At 38.8% G+C, this 17,802-nt stretch overlaps 1 protein-coding gene across 2 annotated transcripts in view; it reads left to right on the top strand.

Annotated features, from left to right (window-relative positions):
- celf4 (CUGBP, Elav-like family member 4) overlaps positions 1 to 17,802 on the top strand; it is a gene marked incomplete at both ends in the record, with an annotated part of 118,033 nt that overhangs the window by 80,127 nt on the left and 20,104 nt on the right. The window contains 2 exons of one of the 2 annotated variants that reach the window (XM_083888372.1): positions 9,749 to 9,797; positions 16,235 to 16,363. In XM_083888372.1, the coding sequence (XP_083744498.1) occupies positions 9,749 to 9,797; positions 16,235 to 16,363 (178 nt within the window). The remainder of the gene's footprint in view (positions 1 to 9,748; positions 9,798 to 16,234; positions 16,364 to 17,802) is intronic. The other variant, XM_083888371.1, reaches the window with a different exon arrangement.

The following is a 17,802-nucleotide window of genomic DNA, read 5'->3' as shown; positions in this document are numbered from 1 at the left end:
CACACTCTGTCTTCTTGGTGTGAGATTTCAGTCTGACATACCGTGGCTAAGGAAAGCCTCAGTAAGAAGAGATTTATATTGACTCATTTACAGCAACTAGAAAGTTTTTGACCATAAAAACAAGTTAACGTATGTATGTAGACCTTCATAACTAACATATATTATGTGCAACAGGACCACTCTATGTGAGCTTTAATTATTTTGTTGGTGTGTCATCAACAATGACCACTGTAGTAAATTATTGGCTAAGACTATTGTGTTGACCACAACAGATGGATAATATTCCCACAAACACATACCAACCTTCATATCAACAATTTATGTTTTTTGTGTTAATACAACAGCAGAAAAAATGCATGGGCCAACGTGGAAATAAGGGTGTCCTTAAAGAAGACTAGAGAAGATTAAAGCTAGAGTCTGTAATTTACTTCTGATCATTATCCCTGTCCTAATGGGCATCATTCAGGAACATTGATAATACGTTATTATTAGACCATACTCTGTAACAAATGGAAGTACTCTTAGACATGGCATTGATGGCTCCACACGTTTGGTGCTCTCTGGATTAGACAAGCTAAACCAAACAGGGAGCATATTGCATGGCACCTCATATAGGAGTGAGCACAAGTAAGACACTATATAGTAGTTTACATTTCTGATCCAGGCAAAATGTATCTAGAAAGGTGGAGGCTGGGCTGGTGGTGGCAAAGCTATGCCAGCAGCAGCAGTGTGAGGCAGCATTGGTGTAGCAAGAAATGAGTCAAAGACAAGTGTTATTGAAATGGACCACTTTGATTTTAGACTGGTTGTGATTGGTGTGGGACAAATAGATTACAGTCAGCTGGCTGTCAGCTGAATACCGCAAGGGCGTACAACTAATGTAAGACTTCATTTGAAATAAAGTCTTTGCAATATTCAACAACATTGTGCATGAACGGTTTTCCTAAAAGTGTGCCGCCCGGTTTTGAACCTACTTTTCTGACAAGCCTGAATTTGGTGTCACTGTGTCGTAAAACATATTTTGCCATGCATGTATGAAATGCACAAACATGTTGTCACTGCGCTCATGTTCTATGCAGAACCACTGAATAGAACATGAGTTAGCGTGTTGTTAGGATCACAGACTATTAGATATTCCTAACCTTGATGTTATTCACAAAAAAAAGAATGCGTCTCTAGTTCTGCTTTCTACGTGACTTGTTTGGCTGGAAGAAATGTTTGTTACCAAGATTAGTCTGTGCACTTGCTAAAAGGATCAGTGAGTATGAGGTGAGGCGATGCTTTTTGACTGATTGACCTGAATTTCACCCCCGATGAACACATTATGTGCCATGGGAAAAAAATAACTTACCGCCGCACACAAGCCAGTTCCATTAGTCACATTACAGCACTTCTCTCTGCAGTCTGCAGTGGCACAGTAACTGTGGTGAAAGGGTGTGAGCTGCCCTTTGTAAAAATACTTCGGTGACTCAAGAGGCTGCAAAAGTCAAAATGAAATGGAAATGTATTTTTAGTGTAGGAGCATTGCCTGAAATGTGGGAGGTATTCTATACAATCTTAAGGCATCTGTGAAATAATGTAAAATCAATACTTATTAAAAGGTTGTCCTCTTCGTGACCACCAGTGAAATCCTTTACATGTGTGCTAAATGTTAGTTTGTGGATTTTCTTGCAATCAGGTGGTTTTTGTTGTTGTTTGTTTTTCTCCATACAAAGACCCAGTTTCCCAAAAATGTATCAGGGTTATGACCACATTTGTTCAGCTAATGTTTCCATTGGCATGTTTCCATCCCAAGATGAGTCGTGTGTGTTGTATGCCGAGATACTTTCGGAAAGCAGATCTGGGTCGAGTGCCAGTGATTCATTTGACAGTATGAATGTGGGCATTTGGTTACACTTACACCCACTGGAATTGCTTCTGCTGAGAAGCTTCAAAAAAACAACAACAAAAAAACTACTTCCAAATATGTAATTACATGGAACAATGCCAAGAGAAGAACTTTTCAACATATTTCATGGCTCTTTGTCTTTTTTATATATATATATGTAAATGCATGACATTTCAGAATCGGTAAATACATGGATGAACAGCGAGCACAAAAAAACCCCTCAAACATTCAAATAGAATGAAGACAGAATGACAGAACAGTCAAAGGAAAAAAGCTTCTTCAGCTGCAGAATGTAAAATAGAGAAAGTTTTGACAATAGAAGAGGGGGCAACATTATAAAGGCATTCCTTGCTTCCCTGGGAGAGTTTCATGGAGTGCTTTCTCACTGTGATAATGAAATGACCTGGCCAGTGCCCTGTCTTCCTCTCTCTCTCTCTCTCTCTCTCTCTCTCTCTCTCTCTCAACAACACATCTGCTAGAAGAGGCTGAAAACCCTACCTTGTCTCCTGCATTTCATGAAGCACACTTTCAATATTCTTTTTTTTTTTGTCACAGAGAATAATATGAGTGTGAGTGGCTGTGCCGTCTTCTCCCTGCGAGTGTTGTGTAGCATGTGTTTGTTTGTGCGCTGCTTGGGAGGCTAGTACTGGTAATAAACTGAATCTGAAGCACATTTGACATAACAAGGTAGAACACAGAAATTCAGTGGATAAAAATACATTTAAAAAATCCCACAGAATTGTCACAGAAATGCCGCTTTTGCAACGCCGCTTTTGTGGTTTTGTACAAAGCTAAATCAATACCATAAGCAGCACAACTTAGATCGAGGACTTCAATTTTGTCCCATTTCAGCGGCAGAATCCAATAAAGCAAACTATAGTCCCATGCTGTTTTGAGCTAATCTTGTGGGCCTCGCTATAGACATTTGGGTCGTACCAGACTGATTCAGAAGAATGACTCACCAGTTTGGTACAGCACAGACTGCATGCAGACTATGAATTCCCTCAGCTTCTAGTTAGCAGGGAATCTATGGCAGCACTGAGGCAGAGCGCTGTCATTGAGTTACATAATCAACAGAGAAGTGTAGCAAGTGTGTGTGTGTGTGCGTGTGTGTGTGTGTGTGTGTGTGTGTGTGTGTGTGTGTGTGTGTGTGTGTGTGTGTGTGTGTGTGTGTGTGTGTGTTCTTGTACTTGCGTCATACTGAGGACCAGTGAGGGTTTTTAACCAACAGAGTGAGGTCATTTTTACGGAGTGAGGACATTATGGCCGGTCCTCACTTTGTTTTCATTGAAATCACTTCCTTAGGTTGCTATAACATGCTATACTTAATTTGTCACAAAGAAAAAAAAAAAAATCTAATTTTGGACCAAAAAATTGTTTCAATTATTTGTCTTCAAATTTTGGACGACATAGTATAGTATGACGTTTTTGTCAAATGTTGGACCCAAAAAATTTTTTAATTTTTTTTTTCAAATTTTGGACGACGTAGTATAGTATGACGTTTTTGTCAAATTTTGGACCAAAACTTCTTTTCAAATTTTTTTTTTCAAATTCTGGACGACAGTATAGTATGACGTTTCTGTCAAATTTTGGACCAACAATTTTTTTCACATTTTTTTTTTCAAATGTTGGACGACATAGTATAGTAAGACGTTTTTTTTAAATTTTGGACCAATTTTTTTTTCAAATTTTTTTTTTCAAATTTTGGACGACATAGTATAGTATGACGTTTTTGTGAAATTTTGGACCAACATTTTTTTTCAAAAATGTTTTTTTCAAATTTTGGACGACATAGTATAGTATGACGTTTTTGTCAAATTTTGGACCAAAACTTCTTTTCAAATTTTTTTTTTCAAATTCTGGACGACAGTATAGTATGACGTTTCTGTCAAATTTTGGACCAACAATTTTTTTCACATTTTTTTTTTCAAATTTTGGACGACATAGTATAGTAAGACGTTTTTTTTAAATTTTGGACCAATTTTTTTTTTAAATTTTCTTTTTCAAATTTTGGACGACATAGTATAGTATGACGTTTTTGTCAATTTTTTTGTCAAAATTTTTTTCAATTTTTTTTTTCAAATTTTGGACGACATAGTATAGTATGACGTTTTTGTCAAATTTTGGACCAAACTTTTTTTCAATTTGTTTTTTCTAATTTTGGACGACATGGTATAGTATGAGGTTTTTGTCAAATTTTGGACCAACATTTTTTTTCAAAAATATTTTTTTCAAATTTTGGACGACATAGTATAGTATGACGTTTTTGTCAAATTTTGGACCAACATTTTTTTTCAAAAATGTTTTTTTTTTTTTTTTTGCTCTGGGGCTCCACCTGCAGACATGTTATGGTACTGCAACCAGTAGTTCTTTGTCGATGTCATTCATGAAGTAGATATTTGTAATTGTGTTGATTTATAAAGTGGAAATGATGGTCCTCAGTATACAGCAAGTACAAGAATGTGTGTGTGTGTGTGTGTGTGTGTGTGTGTGTGTGTGTGTGTGTGTGTGCCCATGCGCTCATGTTGGCCGCAGTTCTTTTTGAGCTGTCAATCATGTGGCATACCAAGGCCACTCTGACACAAGCCTGCTGAGGTGGACGTTCAGCAACAATGGTGCTGTAAGCCTCTGCGTGTGCGCGCGTGGACGAAATATACAGTCACATTTACGAGGCAGAGGGTAAAACGGCATTGCTACATGCGAGGTGTTAGGAGTGCATCCTGAGAGATGAACCAATTTACCGCACACGTCGACTCATGAGGTTACATTTACATATCTATTGTGTTAGCCTGCATGTATACTAATTTGATTTCTGTTGTACTGTATGTTTCCATGGCTTGAATAGGCCTAGGCCAATTTGTGAGTCTACATATGCATGTGTGTGTGAGGCAAGCCTTTGTGTGGTTGTGTGTAAGCTTTGTGAAGCTATATATATATACATATATATGTAGAAGGTATTTTATTCTCATACCAGCACTAGAGGAAGTAACGTTGTATTGTCTGTATGTTGTATTGCTGCCACTGCTCAATGCTGCCATCTGGCTTTGGCTAAATCCACCACAGACATCCTCAGGGAGCTATCCGTGGGTTTAACAACTGTTTTGGGATCAGGTGTCCAGTGGGCTGGTGCTAACACACCCTGTTATGAGCAGGATGATAAAAACTGACTGGGAAGCAGTTTATGTGCAATGGGTAACAGAGAGCACTTATAGTGAGCACATGGAATTGCACTCAGCTTTGTCTCACAAAGGAAAATAATGGTTTTCGCCCTTCAGCATCATTTTGAACTTTAGCTAGTAAATACTATAAGACATTTGACATGTTTCTGCCGAACACTTACTGACAAAATTAAGGGGCTAATATATCAGGTTCGTGTACTGGATTATAGATCTTTCAAATTAATATTTAAACAAAATGCAAAATTAAAATGTAGTTAAAAAACTCCCTCATAGCAAAAAAAACATGTTATGATAAGACACGTTGAAAGTTTAGGGAGGATATAATTTATTTTCACTGATTAAAGGAGATTTTGGCATTTTGGGAAGAACAGCACCCATTTTAATATCTCATTTCTTAGTGTACAGTACCTTTGGCATAGATCGCGATCTAGATAGTGGGATAGTGGATAGTACAGTGGAGTACATCTTTATTTTTATGCTATTCTAATACCCCATCCCCACTGGTCAAAAAACCTGTTTAATTACCAGGGGACAAGACAGGCCGGTTTTTATCAACTTATTCCAGCATTAATGGGAACGTAAGACCTGGGTGAAAATGCTAATTTCGTCTTCATCTGCTTACTTTTTGTCTGTGATGTGCAATTTCTGCTGCAGGACTAACAATGTGAATTATCTTCCGGTTATAAACATAGTTGTTACCCATTAATGATTGCAGGGAACCTTATGTTTTACAACTTGGGGCAGTACCCAATATTTTTTTTATTGTATCATCGGCAGACCTATTGAAAGTAGAAGACTAAATAAAAGATACACAATAGTGACCACTTTCACTGGGCTCCATAGTATTGTTTTTAGCTGTTGTAGTTGTTTTTGTTTGTTGGTTTGTTTGTTTTTGCTTTTTGGCGATATCCGACATGCCCCTGCACCCAACTGCAGCAGTTCATCTTTTTGATACTCACGTCGCAGCAGAAGTAGACGTAAATTGTCTAATAAGTTCCTGGGTTCGAGACCCCGTTTGGACCCTGTTTGGAACATCTTCGGAACAAGGGCCTTTCTGAAAGGAGTTTGCATGTTCTCCCCGTGTGTGCGTGGGTTTTCTCCGGGTTCTCCGGCTTCCTCCCACAGTCCAAAAACATGCGTTATGGGGATTAGGTGAATTGGTCACTCTAAATTGACCGTAGGTGTGAGTGTGTGAGTGAATGGTTGTTTGTCTCTATATTTGGCCCTGTGATGGACTGGTGAACTGTCCAGGGTGTACCCCGCCTATCGCCCAATGTCTGCTGAGATAGGCACAGCACCCCCAGCGACCCTCTGGTGGAGGATAAAGAGGTAGATAATGGATGGATGGATAGTTGGAGAGGGAGCAAGCATATAAGTTCAGCCTACTGTTTTAATCATTAGTCATATCGAGGGATTGTGCCGTTTTATATCCAATAATAATGATCATGATAATAATAATGATAACCATTAATAATCCTTAGCATCCTTAGGGTAAAACACCACAGCTCAGAACAATCACTGAAGAGTTAAGATTTTTGGAGAGAGAGTGTTGCAACTACTCTTTTTATAAACTTCAAAAAGTTATACAGAAAATTCTGTGGAAACACAAAAATCTGAGAGCATGGTGATCTAAGTGAATGAAGTGGGACCTCAGAAAGTCAGTGTCAGTGTCATTGCATACTGTGCAGGTTAACACCAGTGCTTGCATACATAAAACCAGGACGTGGAACACAATTAGGTCAGATTGAGGCCAGACCATTTGTATGGGTCACAGTAAAGGCGCTCATATGTATGCAGGCTTACGGTCCCCCTGGGAGCACTGGATTGACCTTGTCCCATACGCTGATCTATGTCCTCATCTCCCCAATGTCCTCTTTTCCTCATTCCTCCACTCTGTCTCTTCCTTTTCCTCCTCCTCTTTTTTTTTTACTTTTTCTTATTATTTTCTCACCCTCATTGGGTTCACCCTTCTTACTCTTTTCTGAATCCATCCCATATTTTATTCAAATGCTTCTTTTACAATTTCTGCTCTTTCTTTCTCTTCCATTTTATTTTTTTTTAATTCTTTTTTAAAGAATTTTTTAACTCCCTTTCTTCCCCTTTTTTTATCCGCTCTCATCCTTTTTTCATATCAACAGCCGGTCTGATAAATAATGCATCATAGCGCATTAAAAACATTAGCAGGGTTCTCTCAGCTGTCCAATGGAGGGAGGAGACAAGCGAGAGCGAGGAATGGATAACTTTGTTTTAAATAAGTGTTCTGGAGTATTATGAGATTTAATATTAGCAGCAGGAAAGCTTCAGACGAGGGTGAAGGTCCGAGCGTTAATTGCATTTGTGTCGTGACAGCGCTGCCCCCCCCCCATGCTCCAAGGTTCCTCCATTCGGTGAATCATTCGAAAGCTCCAGCGTTCATTAAGATGATGGCTGTGTCAGCAAATGCGGAATAAAAGATTTAATGACATTTAGCAAAACAATGATGCTCCGTCACACAGAACCTTGACCTTTTTTTTCCCTCCTTCCTTTTCACCCTCAGCTTTCGCCCTTTCCTCACACCACTATCCACCCTCGCTCACCCCACACACACCCACCCACCCAACTCCACTCCTCAGCCCCCTCCATTCCTCCCGGCAGCGTGGCGATTGCCATTATTAAAAATTGATTGGTGCCGAACGTTTAGCAGTGTGGAGAGGTGGAGAGGGAAGGTTTGACATGCAGCACTGAAATGAAAGGACGGCCTTGGCGGCAGACGCACTGGGACACAGACAGAGAAGGCGTGTGTGTGTGTGTGTCTGTGTGTGTGTGTGTGGGCAAAGAAAATCTTGCAGCATGACAACTCACACAAGAACCACTGTCCTCTTGAGGAACTTTTTCTGGCATACACACTAATGACCTTGTCAGCACCTCATGGAGACCAGGAGACCAGACCGGGTCCTAATGATGCTGTACCTAATTTCTAAGGAAATAGTCAAATTTCAGAGTAGTATTGTTAATTTTGGTGGACTTTGGCACACGCGACATGTGCGAGGACCCTGGTTATGCTTGTGCGTCATGGTCCTGTACTGTGTATCTGAGTTCACAATTGGGTGGCAGTATGTCTGGACGCAGGGAATAGGAGGCATTCCTACCAAAGAAGAAGAGAACAATGCTAGAGCTCCCTCTGACACATCTGGTTCTCGGGGCTCATCATCTGAAAGGTCTGTCGGGCAGGGAAGTCGCGGTGTCCTCCGGTTCGTGGGTCGCCAGTTGGAAGACTAACCTTGGTGACTACTTCTTCTGTGGTTGAATTTTTTATTTTTTTTCTGCTTGTTGAGTGGGGCTTAATACTCCACCTACCAGTGGGGTGGAAATTCAGTTGGTGCATGCGCTGTGTCCGCACAACCAACATGCTCTTTAAGCGGTTCCAAAATCTGGGCTGCACACGCAGCCTGCTCGTTGCATGTTGATGGCGCAGGTTGTATCAGAAGTGTAACAGGACCTTTAGGGTTAGTCATTTAGTTGGATGGATAAGGTTAGGGTAACGAGCTAGGGAATTATGTCTATGAGTGTCCTCCCTAAGACATCTGTACGAGAATGTGTCTGTATGTGTGTGAGTACTTGTATTTTTCACCTCTTTAGGATCTTTTCTAGCATAAATACTGTCCAAGACCTGGTCCTCATGAGACAGAACCTCATTTCTGATGAAGTGGTTACATTTAGGGCTAAGATGTTAATTGTGGTTAGGTTAGGGTTAGGCATTAACTAGTTTTGGTTAAAGCGGACCTAGACCAGAAGTTCCAATTAACGCTGTTTTAGTGTGTATCTGTGTCATTACCTTGTTTATGAAGCCCTGAGGTTCAAAACAAACATTTCAGCCGCTGTGTTTTATTGTAAACTTCTGAGAGCTGGTGTGCTGATTATGTCACTTCCATGTATTGGCCAATCACAAGACAGTTGGGAAGGCTCTACGCTGGCTGGCCAATCACAACACACTCTGTCTTCTGGGTGTGAGATTTATGTCTGAAATATCGCGGCTGAGGACAGCGTCTGAAAAGAGAGATTTCTATCGGCTCGTTTACAGCAACTAGGAGGTTTTTGACCATAAAAACAAGTTAATGTTTGTAAGTAGACCTCCATAGCTAACATATATGTGCAACTGGACCACTCTATGGGAGCTTTGAGGCTTGGGGATAAGGCTTTGTTTAGGCTGTCCAAATCAATGGAAGTCAATGCACTGTCTTGCGTGTGTTTATGCGGTGTGCATGCATTTGTGTCACATCTCATCCACAAAAACCACATCATGAATCATGATAGCAGATCCAGAAGCAGCCACAGAGATGATACACGGTCACAGTAGCTCTGCTGACCCAGAGTTACCTCTCCACCATCCCTCTATCCACCGTTCCCTTCCTCCCTCTGCTTATCCGCCTTTCCAATCCTTCTCTCCTTCCTTTCATCTCAGATCAAACAATATTTCCAACCCGTATTCCCAACCAGCTTTACCCCAATGGCTATGAGTGCAACTGCTTTGGAGATTTTCGATACACTTTACCCACAATTTGGCTGAGTGAATGTAAAAAAAAAGTTATTTCAGAATGGGGGGAGGGTAGAAGCATGTGTCATCATAGGAGGACTTCATTGTAACGGGCTTTTTGTCTCTTGTTTTCTTCTCTATTTGCCTCTCTTTCTATCTCTGTCACAGATGAACAGACCGATCCAGGTGAAGCCAGCAGACAGTGAGAGCCGAGGAGGTACTGTCCACCCTTTCCTTCTTGTTTTCTTTATCTTCCCTTTATTGTATCTTCCCTCTTTCCAGCCCTACACACACGCTGCCTGCACATGTCAACCTCACAATTATCTGTCCAAAAACACAATGCCTGTGACTCAACACATGCTGACGGAGCAGCCTGTTCAGTATTTAGAACAAAGCATGTTAAGCATTGGTCTTAGTTGACACAAACCTCTTGCTTCTGGGAAAACAGATCACTTCTATTTGTCAAACACATTAAAAACTGTAATGCGTCAACAAATGTCTGTTACATCTAAACCATCATCAAATAAGTTCACGCAATGCTGATTAAGGTTCTATCCACATATACAGACATATATTTTCTTTTTTGTTGTTTTCAAAAAGTTTTCTGTAAACACTGCACTGTTTCAGGAAACATAAATACACTAAATAAAGAAGACATTGAGCATATTGTGCATACATGATTTTTAAATACAGCTCTAATTAAGTCACAGAAAAATAAGGAAAGAAAATAAAAGTTGATGGCAATGAAGATAAGCGACAGCGAATGCAAGCTCAAGACAGAACTGGTTTTCACAAAGTAGCTTATTGGTTGTATAAACAAAAATACAAGGGTGACGTTTTAAGTTTACCCCACTCTGAGCCCCGTTTCCAAAAAGTAACCATTTCAGGGCTCCCAAAATGGTGTCTCCGTGTCGATAAATAACTTTAGCAAATTCATTTTGACTCATTTCTCAATGCAGTGCTTTGAGATCTTCACATGGTGACATCACCGCATATAGGAAGTAATTGGTTTGATGTCATACAAACATGTTGGGAAGTGTGCAAAAAGATATCTCACAGAACTCAGTCTCTCAGTGGTTTGATTGGCTGAACACTGCAACAAATGCTCCCTCAGTCCTTTAGTCAGGTTTGCTTGAGAGAGCAGTTTCTATTCAAATAGACCAAACGGAGGCAGATAATAACATAACATAATATAATAACAACAAAAATCACAAAAACTTTAAGCTTTAATAACTGCAGCAAAGCAAATCCTATTTGACTATAATGTCACAAGGTCATATCAAGCAATTTTATTCAAATGACAGATCTGTGTAAATGAGTGTGTGCTTGTGTGCCTGGTGAGGTATTTCCGTGCATGCTGTGCTGTATTGACAGCTAAGACAACTTAAAGCTGATTTTCTATGTCTAGACATGGAGTGACCCACTCCTGACACCAATCAATGGACTGTACAAGAGAAGATTGATGTAGTTGAACACATTTTTTTTTTTTTTTTTTTGGCTGAAGTCTTTCAAACTTTGCAGTGGTGAATATAATTGGCACCAGAGTGATGCAGTGCAAAGAAAAAAAAAAGAAGAAGAAGAAGACGAAATAGAGCATGCAAGGAGTTGTGGCTTGATAAGCAGAGAGAAGCATAGGGCATGAAAGAGAGGTGTGAGACCGCAATGAAGGAAAAAACCTTTAAGGAAGAAAAGTGAGATGGTGCGACATCCTCTTCTATTTAGTTTGGTGCAGCTGTGAGATTGATGGAGTGGGATGGAACAGAGAGCGAGCACTGAGCTGGAGGAAGAAAAGTGAGGGCAATGCAGGATTCTGGGTCTAAACTCTAATCCTGAGCCCACTTCTACCCCTCTGTTTCTACAATGTCTTTCTATCTTTTTTGCAGGCATTAACACAATAGCCTAATTGCAGATAGATATTACTCAAGCTTTAGGAGCACCATTAAAACTAAAAATAATAGTCCTATATTCCAAACTCAACCAGTAAAAAGAGTATCAATAATAAAATGTAATTAAAGTATAAAGTTCTATGTCTGCAATAAAATTCCTCCTCACCAATTTGTTATTACACTATTAGATCTATTGTACATTATTAGAGTACAGCTGTACATTTAAATATTACTTATAGAGTAACGTAGTGCAGTCAGGTCGCTTCAAGGACCCATTTATCACAAAGTAATAATAAAAATGGGATACGTTTGGGCGTTGAACAATTATTTGAAGGTCCAGCACCTGAGAGCAGAGTTACAATGGGATAGCCATTGAGAATCAGTCTGAGATTGACAGCCATTGATTTAATCTTCCTCAATTTTTTTGTATTTGCAACTGCTGTATACATATGCAGTGTATTATTGTTAAAATTGCTGTACAAAATTGAATTATAAAAACGAATATTTGGTCCAACTGCTACTTGTGCAGTGTGCAGTGTGTGTGTGTGTGTGTGTGTGTGTGTGTGTGTGCGTGCGTGAGTGTTTGTGCGTGTGCGACTGTCCTTTCCCAAAGAAAGATGTAATGTTTATTGGTGTCCTCCCTTGGGAACTGTAGACTTGTAGGCTTCCAATGAGGTGTTTACTATTAATGTGTATATGTGTGGGACGAAGTGGGAAGTGTGTTGGTGGGAGAAACAGACAAAGATTTGTGTGTGTGTGTGTGTGTTCTTGTACTTGCGGCATACTGAGGACCATTGAGGGTTTTTAACCAACAAAGTGAGGTCATTTTTACGAAGTGAGGACATTATTGGCCGGTCCTCACTTTGTTTTGATTGAAATCACTTCCTTAGGTTGCTATAACATGCTCAATTTGTCAAAAAAAAAAGGAAACAAATTTTCAAACAAACAAAATTTTGCATCACTTTTTTTTTTTTTTTTTTTGGACGACATAGTATAATATGACGTTTTTGTCAAATTTTGGACCAAAAATTTTTTGTCAGAGACTTTTTTACATTTTGGACGACATAGTATAGTATGACGTTTTAGTCAAATTTTGGGTAAAATTTTGCGTTAATTTTTTTTTTTCAAATTTTGGACAACATAGTATAGTATGATGTTTTTGTCAAATTTTGGATGAAAAATTTTGGGTCAATTTTTTTTTTCAAATTTAGGATGACAGTATAGTATGATGTTTTTGTAAAATTTTGGACAAAAAAACTTGCGTCTTTTTTTTTCAAATTCTGGGCAACATAGTAAACGCTTTTGTCATATTTTGGACCAAACATTTTTGGTCACATTTTTTTTCAAATTTTGGTCGACATAGTATAGTATGACGTTTTTGTAAAATGTTGGACCAAAAATTTTGCGTCAAATTTTTTTTTTCAAATTTTGGACAACATAGCATAGTTTGATGTTTTTGTCAAATTTTGAACAAAAAAATTTGCGTCATCTTTTTTTTCTTCAAATTCTGGGCGACATAGTATACGCTTTTGTCAAATTTTGGACCAAACATTTTTGGTCACATTTTTTTTTCAAATTTTGGTCGACATAGTATAGTATGACATTTTTGTAAAATTTTGGATGAAAAATTTTGGGTCAATTTTTTTTTTCAAATTTTGGATGACATAGTATAGTATGACGTTTTTGTCAAATATTGGACCAAAAATTTGGCGTCAAATTTTGGACAAAAAAATGTGCGTCTTTTTTTTTTTTTCAAATTCTGGGCGACATAGTATACGCGTTTGGCAAATTTTGGACCAAACATTTTTGGTCACATTTTTTTGTCAAATTTTGGTCGACATAGTATAGTATGACGTTTTTGTAAAATTTTGGATGAAAAATTTTGGGTCAACTTTTTTTTTTCAAATTTTGGATGACATAGTATAGTATGACGTTTTTGTCAAATATTGGACCAAAAATTTGGCGTCAAATTTTTTTTTTCAAATGTTGGACAACATAGTATAGTATGATGTTTTTGTCAAATTTTGGACAAAAAAATGTGCATCTTTTTTTTTTTTTCAAATTCTGGGCGACATAGTATACGCGTTTGGCAAATTTTGGACCAAACATTTTTGGTCACATTTTTTTTTCAAATTTTGGTCGACATAGTATAGTATGACGTTTTTTTTCAAATTTTGGATGACATGGTATAGTATGACGTTTTTGTCAAATGGACCAAAAATTTTGCGTCAAATTTTTTTTTTCAAATTTTGGACCACATAGTATAGTATGATGTTTTTGTCAAATTTTGGACAAAAAAATTTGCGTCTTTTTTTTTTTTTTCAAATTCTGGGCGACATAGTATACGCTTTAGTCAAATTTTGGACCAAACATTTTGGGTCAATTTTTTTTTTCAAATTTTGGTCGACATAGTATAGTATGACGTTTTTGTCAAATGTTGGACCAAAAATTTTGCGTCAAATTTTTTTTTTCAAATTTTGGACAACATAGTATAGTATGATGTTTTTGTCAAATTTTGGACAAAAAAATTTGCGCCTTTTTTTTTTTTTCAAATTCTGGGCGACATAGTATACGCTTTTGTCAAATTTTGGACCAAACATTTTTGGTCGCATTTTTTTTTTACATTTTGGTCGACATAGTATAGTATGATGTTTTTGTAAAATTTTGGACCAAAAATTAAAAAAAAAAAAAAATGGTACTGCAACCAGTAATTCTTTGTAGATGTCATTCATGAAGTAGATATTTGTAATTGTGTTGATTTATAAAGTGGAAATGCTGGTCCTCACATTGTCAGCAACCCAGTCCTCAGTATGCAACAAGTACAAGAATGTGTGTGTGTGTGTGCGTGTGTGTGTGCATATGTGTGTCCATATGTGTGTGCATATGTGTGTGTCCTCCACCTGTGATGTGTGCTCCACTCTCGTAAACACCCCCCCCACACACACACACACACACACACACAAACCCCAAGCAAGGCCAGAGCACAGATTAGTCTTGTTGACTCTGCAAGGACACCCTGTCAGGCGCAGGCAGTGAGGAGCAGACCCTAAGCATGCATGCATGCATGCACACACCGCACATATTTACCCACACCTATACACTTGTTAAGCTGCGGAGCGCATAGGCAATTGTGCCGAGGCTCATTAATTTCCCAACATATACATCCATTCCCACAAAGCTAAGAATCCGTGTAACGTAAAAAAAAACAGACGGCCATGCACACTCACACATCTGCTGATGTTGTGCACTAACACGCTTTCACCATCTGCCTCACGATTGAGGCCCCCCGAACACTTTTTCAGTGACTCAATCATGCTGTCATGCTGCCACACTAATGAACTAACGCTCGTTATTTAGGCCCATACATATAGACTGTGTTAATCATATGATCCTCTATTTTCTTTTGGCAGCAGAAAAAGTTTGCTTGTGAAAATAATCTATAGATCGTTGAGCATGAAGCTATATACTGTTTTCAACATGTCCAATAAAAGGAAAAAATAATAGTTGCTTAATGTAAAGCAGTGGTTGTTGTGTGTTCATCATGGTTAGGGTTACCACCTGGGTTTTGGTGGCCATGTTGTTGTTATTTGTTTAATGAAATGTGAATGATTAATTTGTTTTTGTCTATTCATGTATGTGAGTATACTGTATATATACTGTCTTTGTCTCTCCATTGATTTATTTAATTTTAAACGTGGTGCATAGAAAAATAGCATTTATTATTTCAGTAGCCGTGTACACACATTATTGTAGTTATTCTGTGTATTACAGTATAATCACAATTGTGGGATCCATCAGTAGGGTTTTCCCCCTCCAACCCTGGATGTCCACAAATAACAAAAGGCAAAAGCGATTATGGTTTACAAAGACTGTGAAATTCCAGGTGTGGCTTTCTGCCTTGAATAAACGAGCAGAAATAAGTGAATAACATTCACTCTGCAATAGAGGATATTATCTGGGGCTCTACAGCTATAAGCAATGACATGAGCTTTTTGACTGCAAGTGAAATATTAGCCCAACAGTTTATTTCAACAAGACATGGTTACAAACATGCATTTATTAGTCGACTTATGAATATAAAGAATGTCTGCTGAGTGCATTGTGCCAACAGTGTTCCCTCAGGGCAGGAACTGAACAAAGGATCCTCACAGCTACAAATGTGATATGCATATACACAAATATTGTGTAAAATATACAGTATATAGCAGTAAATATACTTTTTAATACACAAGGGAAAAAAGTGTAAATACCAGACTTTTACTGATTTAGAATTTTTAAATACAACTTATGGCCTTTGACTATAGAGCTTTTGAGGATTTAAGCTAAAACAGTTATGTGTAATGTGAGGGGGTCATTTGTACTGACAAACAAACATTTCTCAACTCCACAGTTGGTCTCGTTTCTGCAAAGTGTTTTAGCGTCTTTCAAATATTTGCTTTTGGTTTTGTGTCTGTCAGGTCTGATAAACCTATGTGGACTGTATGTGAGAGGCAACAAATGGACGAGGGAGAAAATTATTTTCCTGAAAGAGAACAAGCACAAAGCAGCTACAGATATTTTTCAGGGGCAAAAAACATGTTTTGCATCAATGAATGGGTGAATAAAATGTCATCTTTCAAGTACGCAAGTGGAACGTGCTGCACTTTGTATTTTCTTGCACGAAACTAAAGCTGAACAAAACTTTCTGTTCGACATTCAGTGTCTTTATGTAAGATATCATAAAGCGCTGCCAGTCCTCTGATCATGACCTATTCCCTCTTCCTTTTAGAAGACAGAAAGCTCTTTGTGGGTATGCTCAACAAGCAACAGTCAGAAGATGATGTGCGGCGCCTTTTTGAGGCCTTCGGCGGCATCGAGGAATGCACCATCCTCAGAGGGCCTGACGGAAACAGCAAAGGTGAGTTCACAGCAGTTTATGACTTTGAGCCGGGAGACGCTTTCACGGGCCACAGCACAGAAATTATTTGACCTTTCAAAGATTGTGACTTTTGGAAAGATTTCTCTTATACTCTCCCTGTTGAATGATGTCAAAGCAGGCTATTTTCAATACCTTACATTAGACAGCAGTGAGGTGCATCACAAAACCTTCTCTTCAAAGTGATGTTATAACTCCCAAAATCAGTGGCGGCTCCTGAAGAAAATCTCAGGGGGGCAATTTTTTTCTGATAATGATTAAGGTGACTCATTCAATAGGTGCATAAAGCAAGACGGTATCAATTTGTTGTTAGATGATTAACAGTCCTTTTTGTGTCCACTAGATGGCAACTTGATAAACAAATATTATTTACATGAATCTTATGTATGATGTAAAATAACAGAACACAAGATGTGTCCAGCAACCACATAAAGACAGGGGCAGCATATTAAAGGGACACTGTGTAGTATTTATGGGTTTATATAACCCAAAATCCACCTTTTTATACATATTATGTGCTCCTGCATTGTCTAGTCGCTGTATAATAGTTTTTGTTTCATTTTCGTAGTGTTTCAAAAAGTCATGTCAAATAACATGGTCGCGGGCCGCGGTTGCATAGTCACTGTTAGCAGCGAGACGCCATGTTTCTACCGGAGCCTGTAAGGACAAATGCGAGAGAACACATCAAGCGTCGCTTTACTTGTAGCGGAAGTCCCGCCTCCTCTCTCTTCGCTTCGTCTGCTACGGCCGCGGTAGCTCCGCCCTCTCCCTCGCCGCACGAACCTCATCTGCTGACACGGAGAAAGACGACGAGGACGACATTTGACCAGCTGAGGACACCGTAGCGCTCAGGGAAGGGAGGGGGTGAGCAGAGGAGCAGTTCATTGTTGTAAATTTCAGCATTTTCTGGCAGAGATGACTGAAAGGAATATTAGTACTTAGGATCTTTGGTATTTCTTAGGAAAAAAAGATTCTCCTAGTTGATAGGGCGTCGCCCAAATATATATACACCCTATACACGTCCGCCCCTGCCCTAAATCTTGTTTTTACATATGAAGCCCATTAACATTATCAGCACGCATTTGAAAAAGAGAAGAAAAACAACATACTTCTTATTAACCATCGTGATTTGTGTCATGCCAGAAAAAATCTTCGTCTTCATAGAATTGTGTCAGAGTGCTACACAAGTTCATTGCATGAAGTTCATCAGTCGGCTTAGCAACCAATCAATGAGGCCGATGACAGCTAAGCCTAATGATTACAGTGGGCTTGATCATTCTGATTCGTCCATGAAGCTCCATTAACAGAGCCTCATCAGCCAGCTTACTCTGCTAAGTGGGCTTTAGCTCAATAATTACTGGGAACTTGATCATTCAAATTTATCAACGGGACTTGTCAATTGTAAGCGACACCAGAATGTT

The sequence above is a fragment of the Microchirus variegatus genome (genome assembly GCF_963457635.1).
Source record: "Microchirus variegatus genome assembly, chromosome: 4".
In the NCBI taxonomy this organism is placed as follows: domain Eukaryota; kingdom Metazoa; phylum Chordata; class Actinopteri; order Pleuronectiformes; family Soleidae; genus Microchirus; species Microchirus variegatus.
Note: the sequence above shows the minus strand (reverse complement) of the source record. Positions and strands in the feature narration are given on the sequence as shown.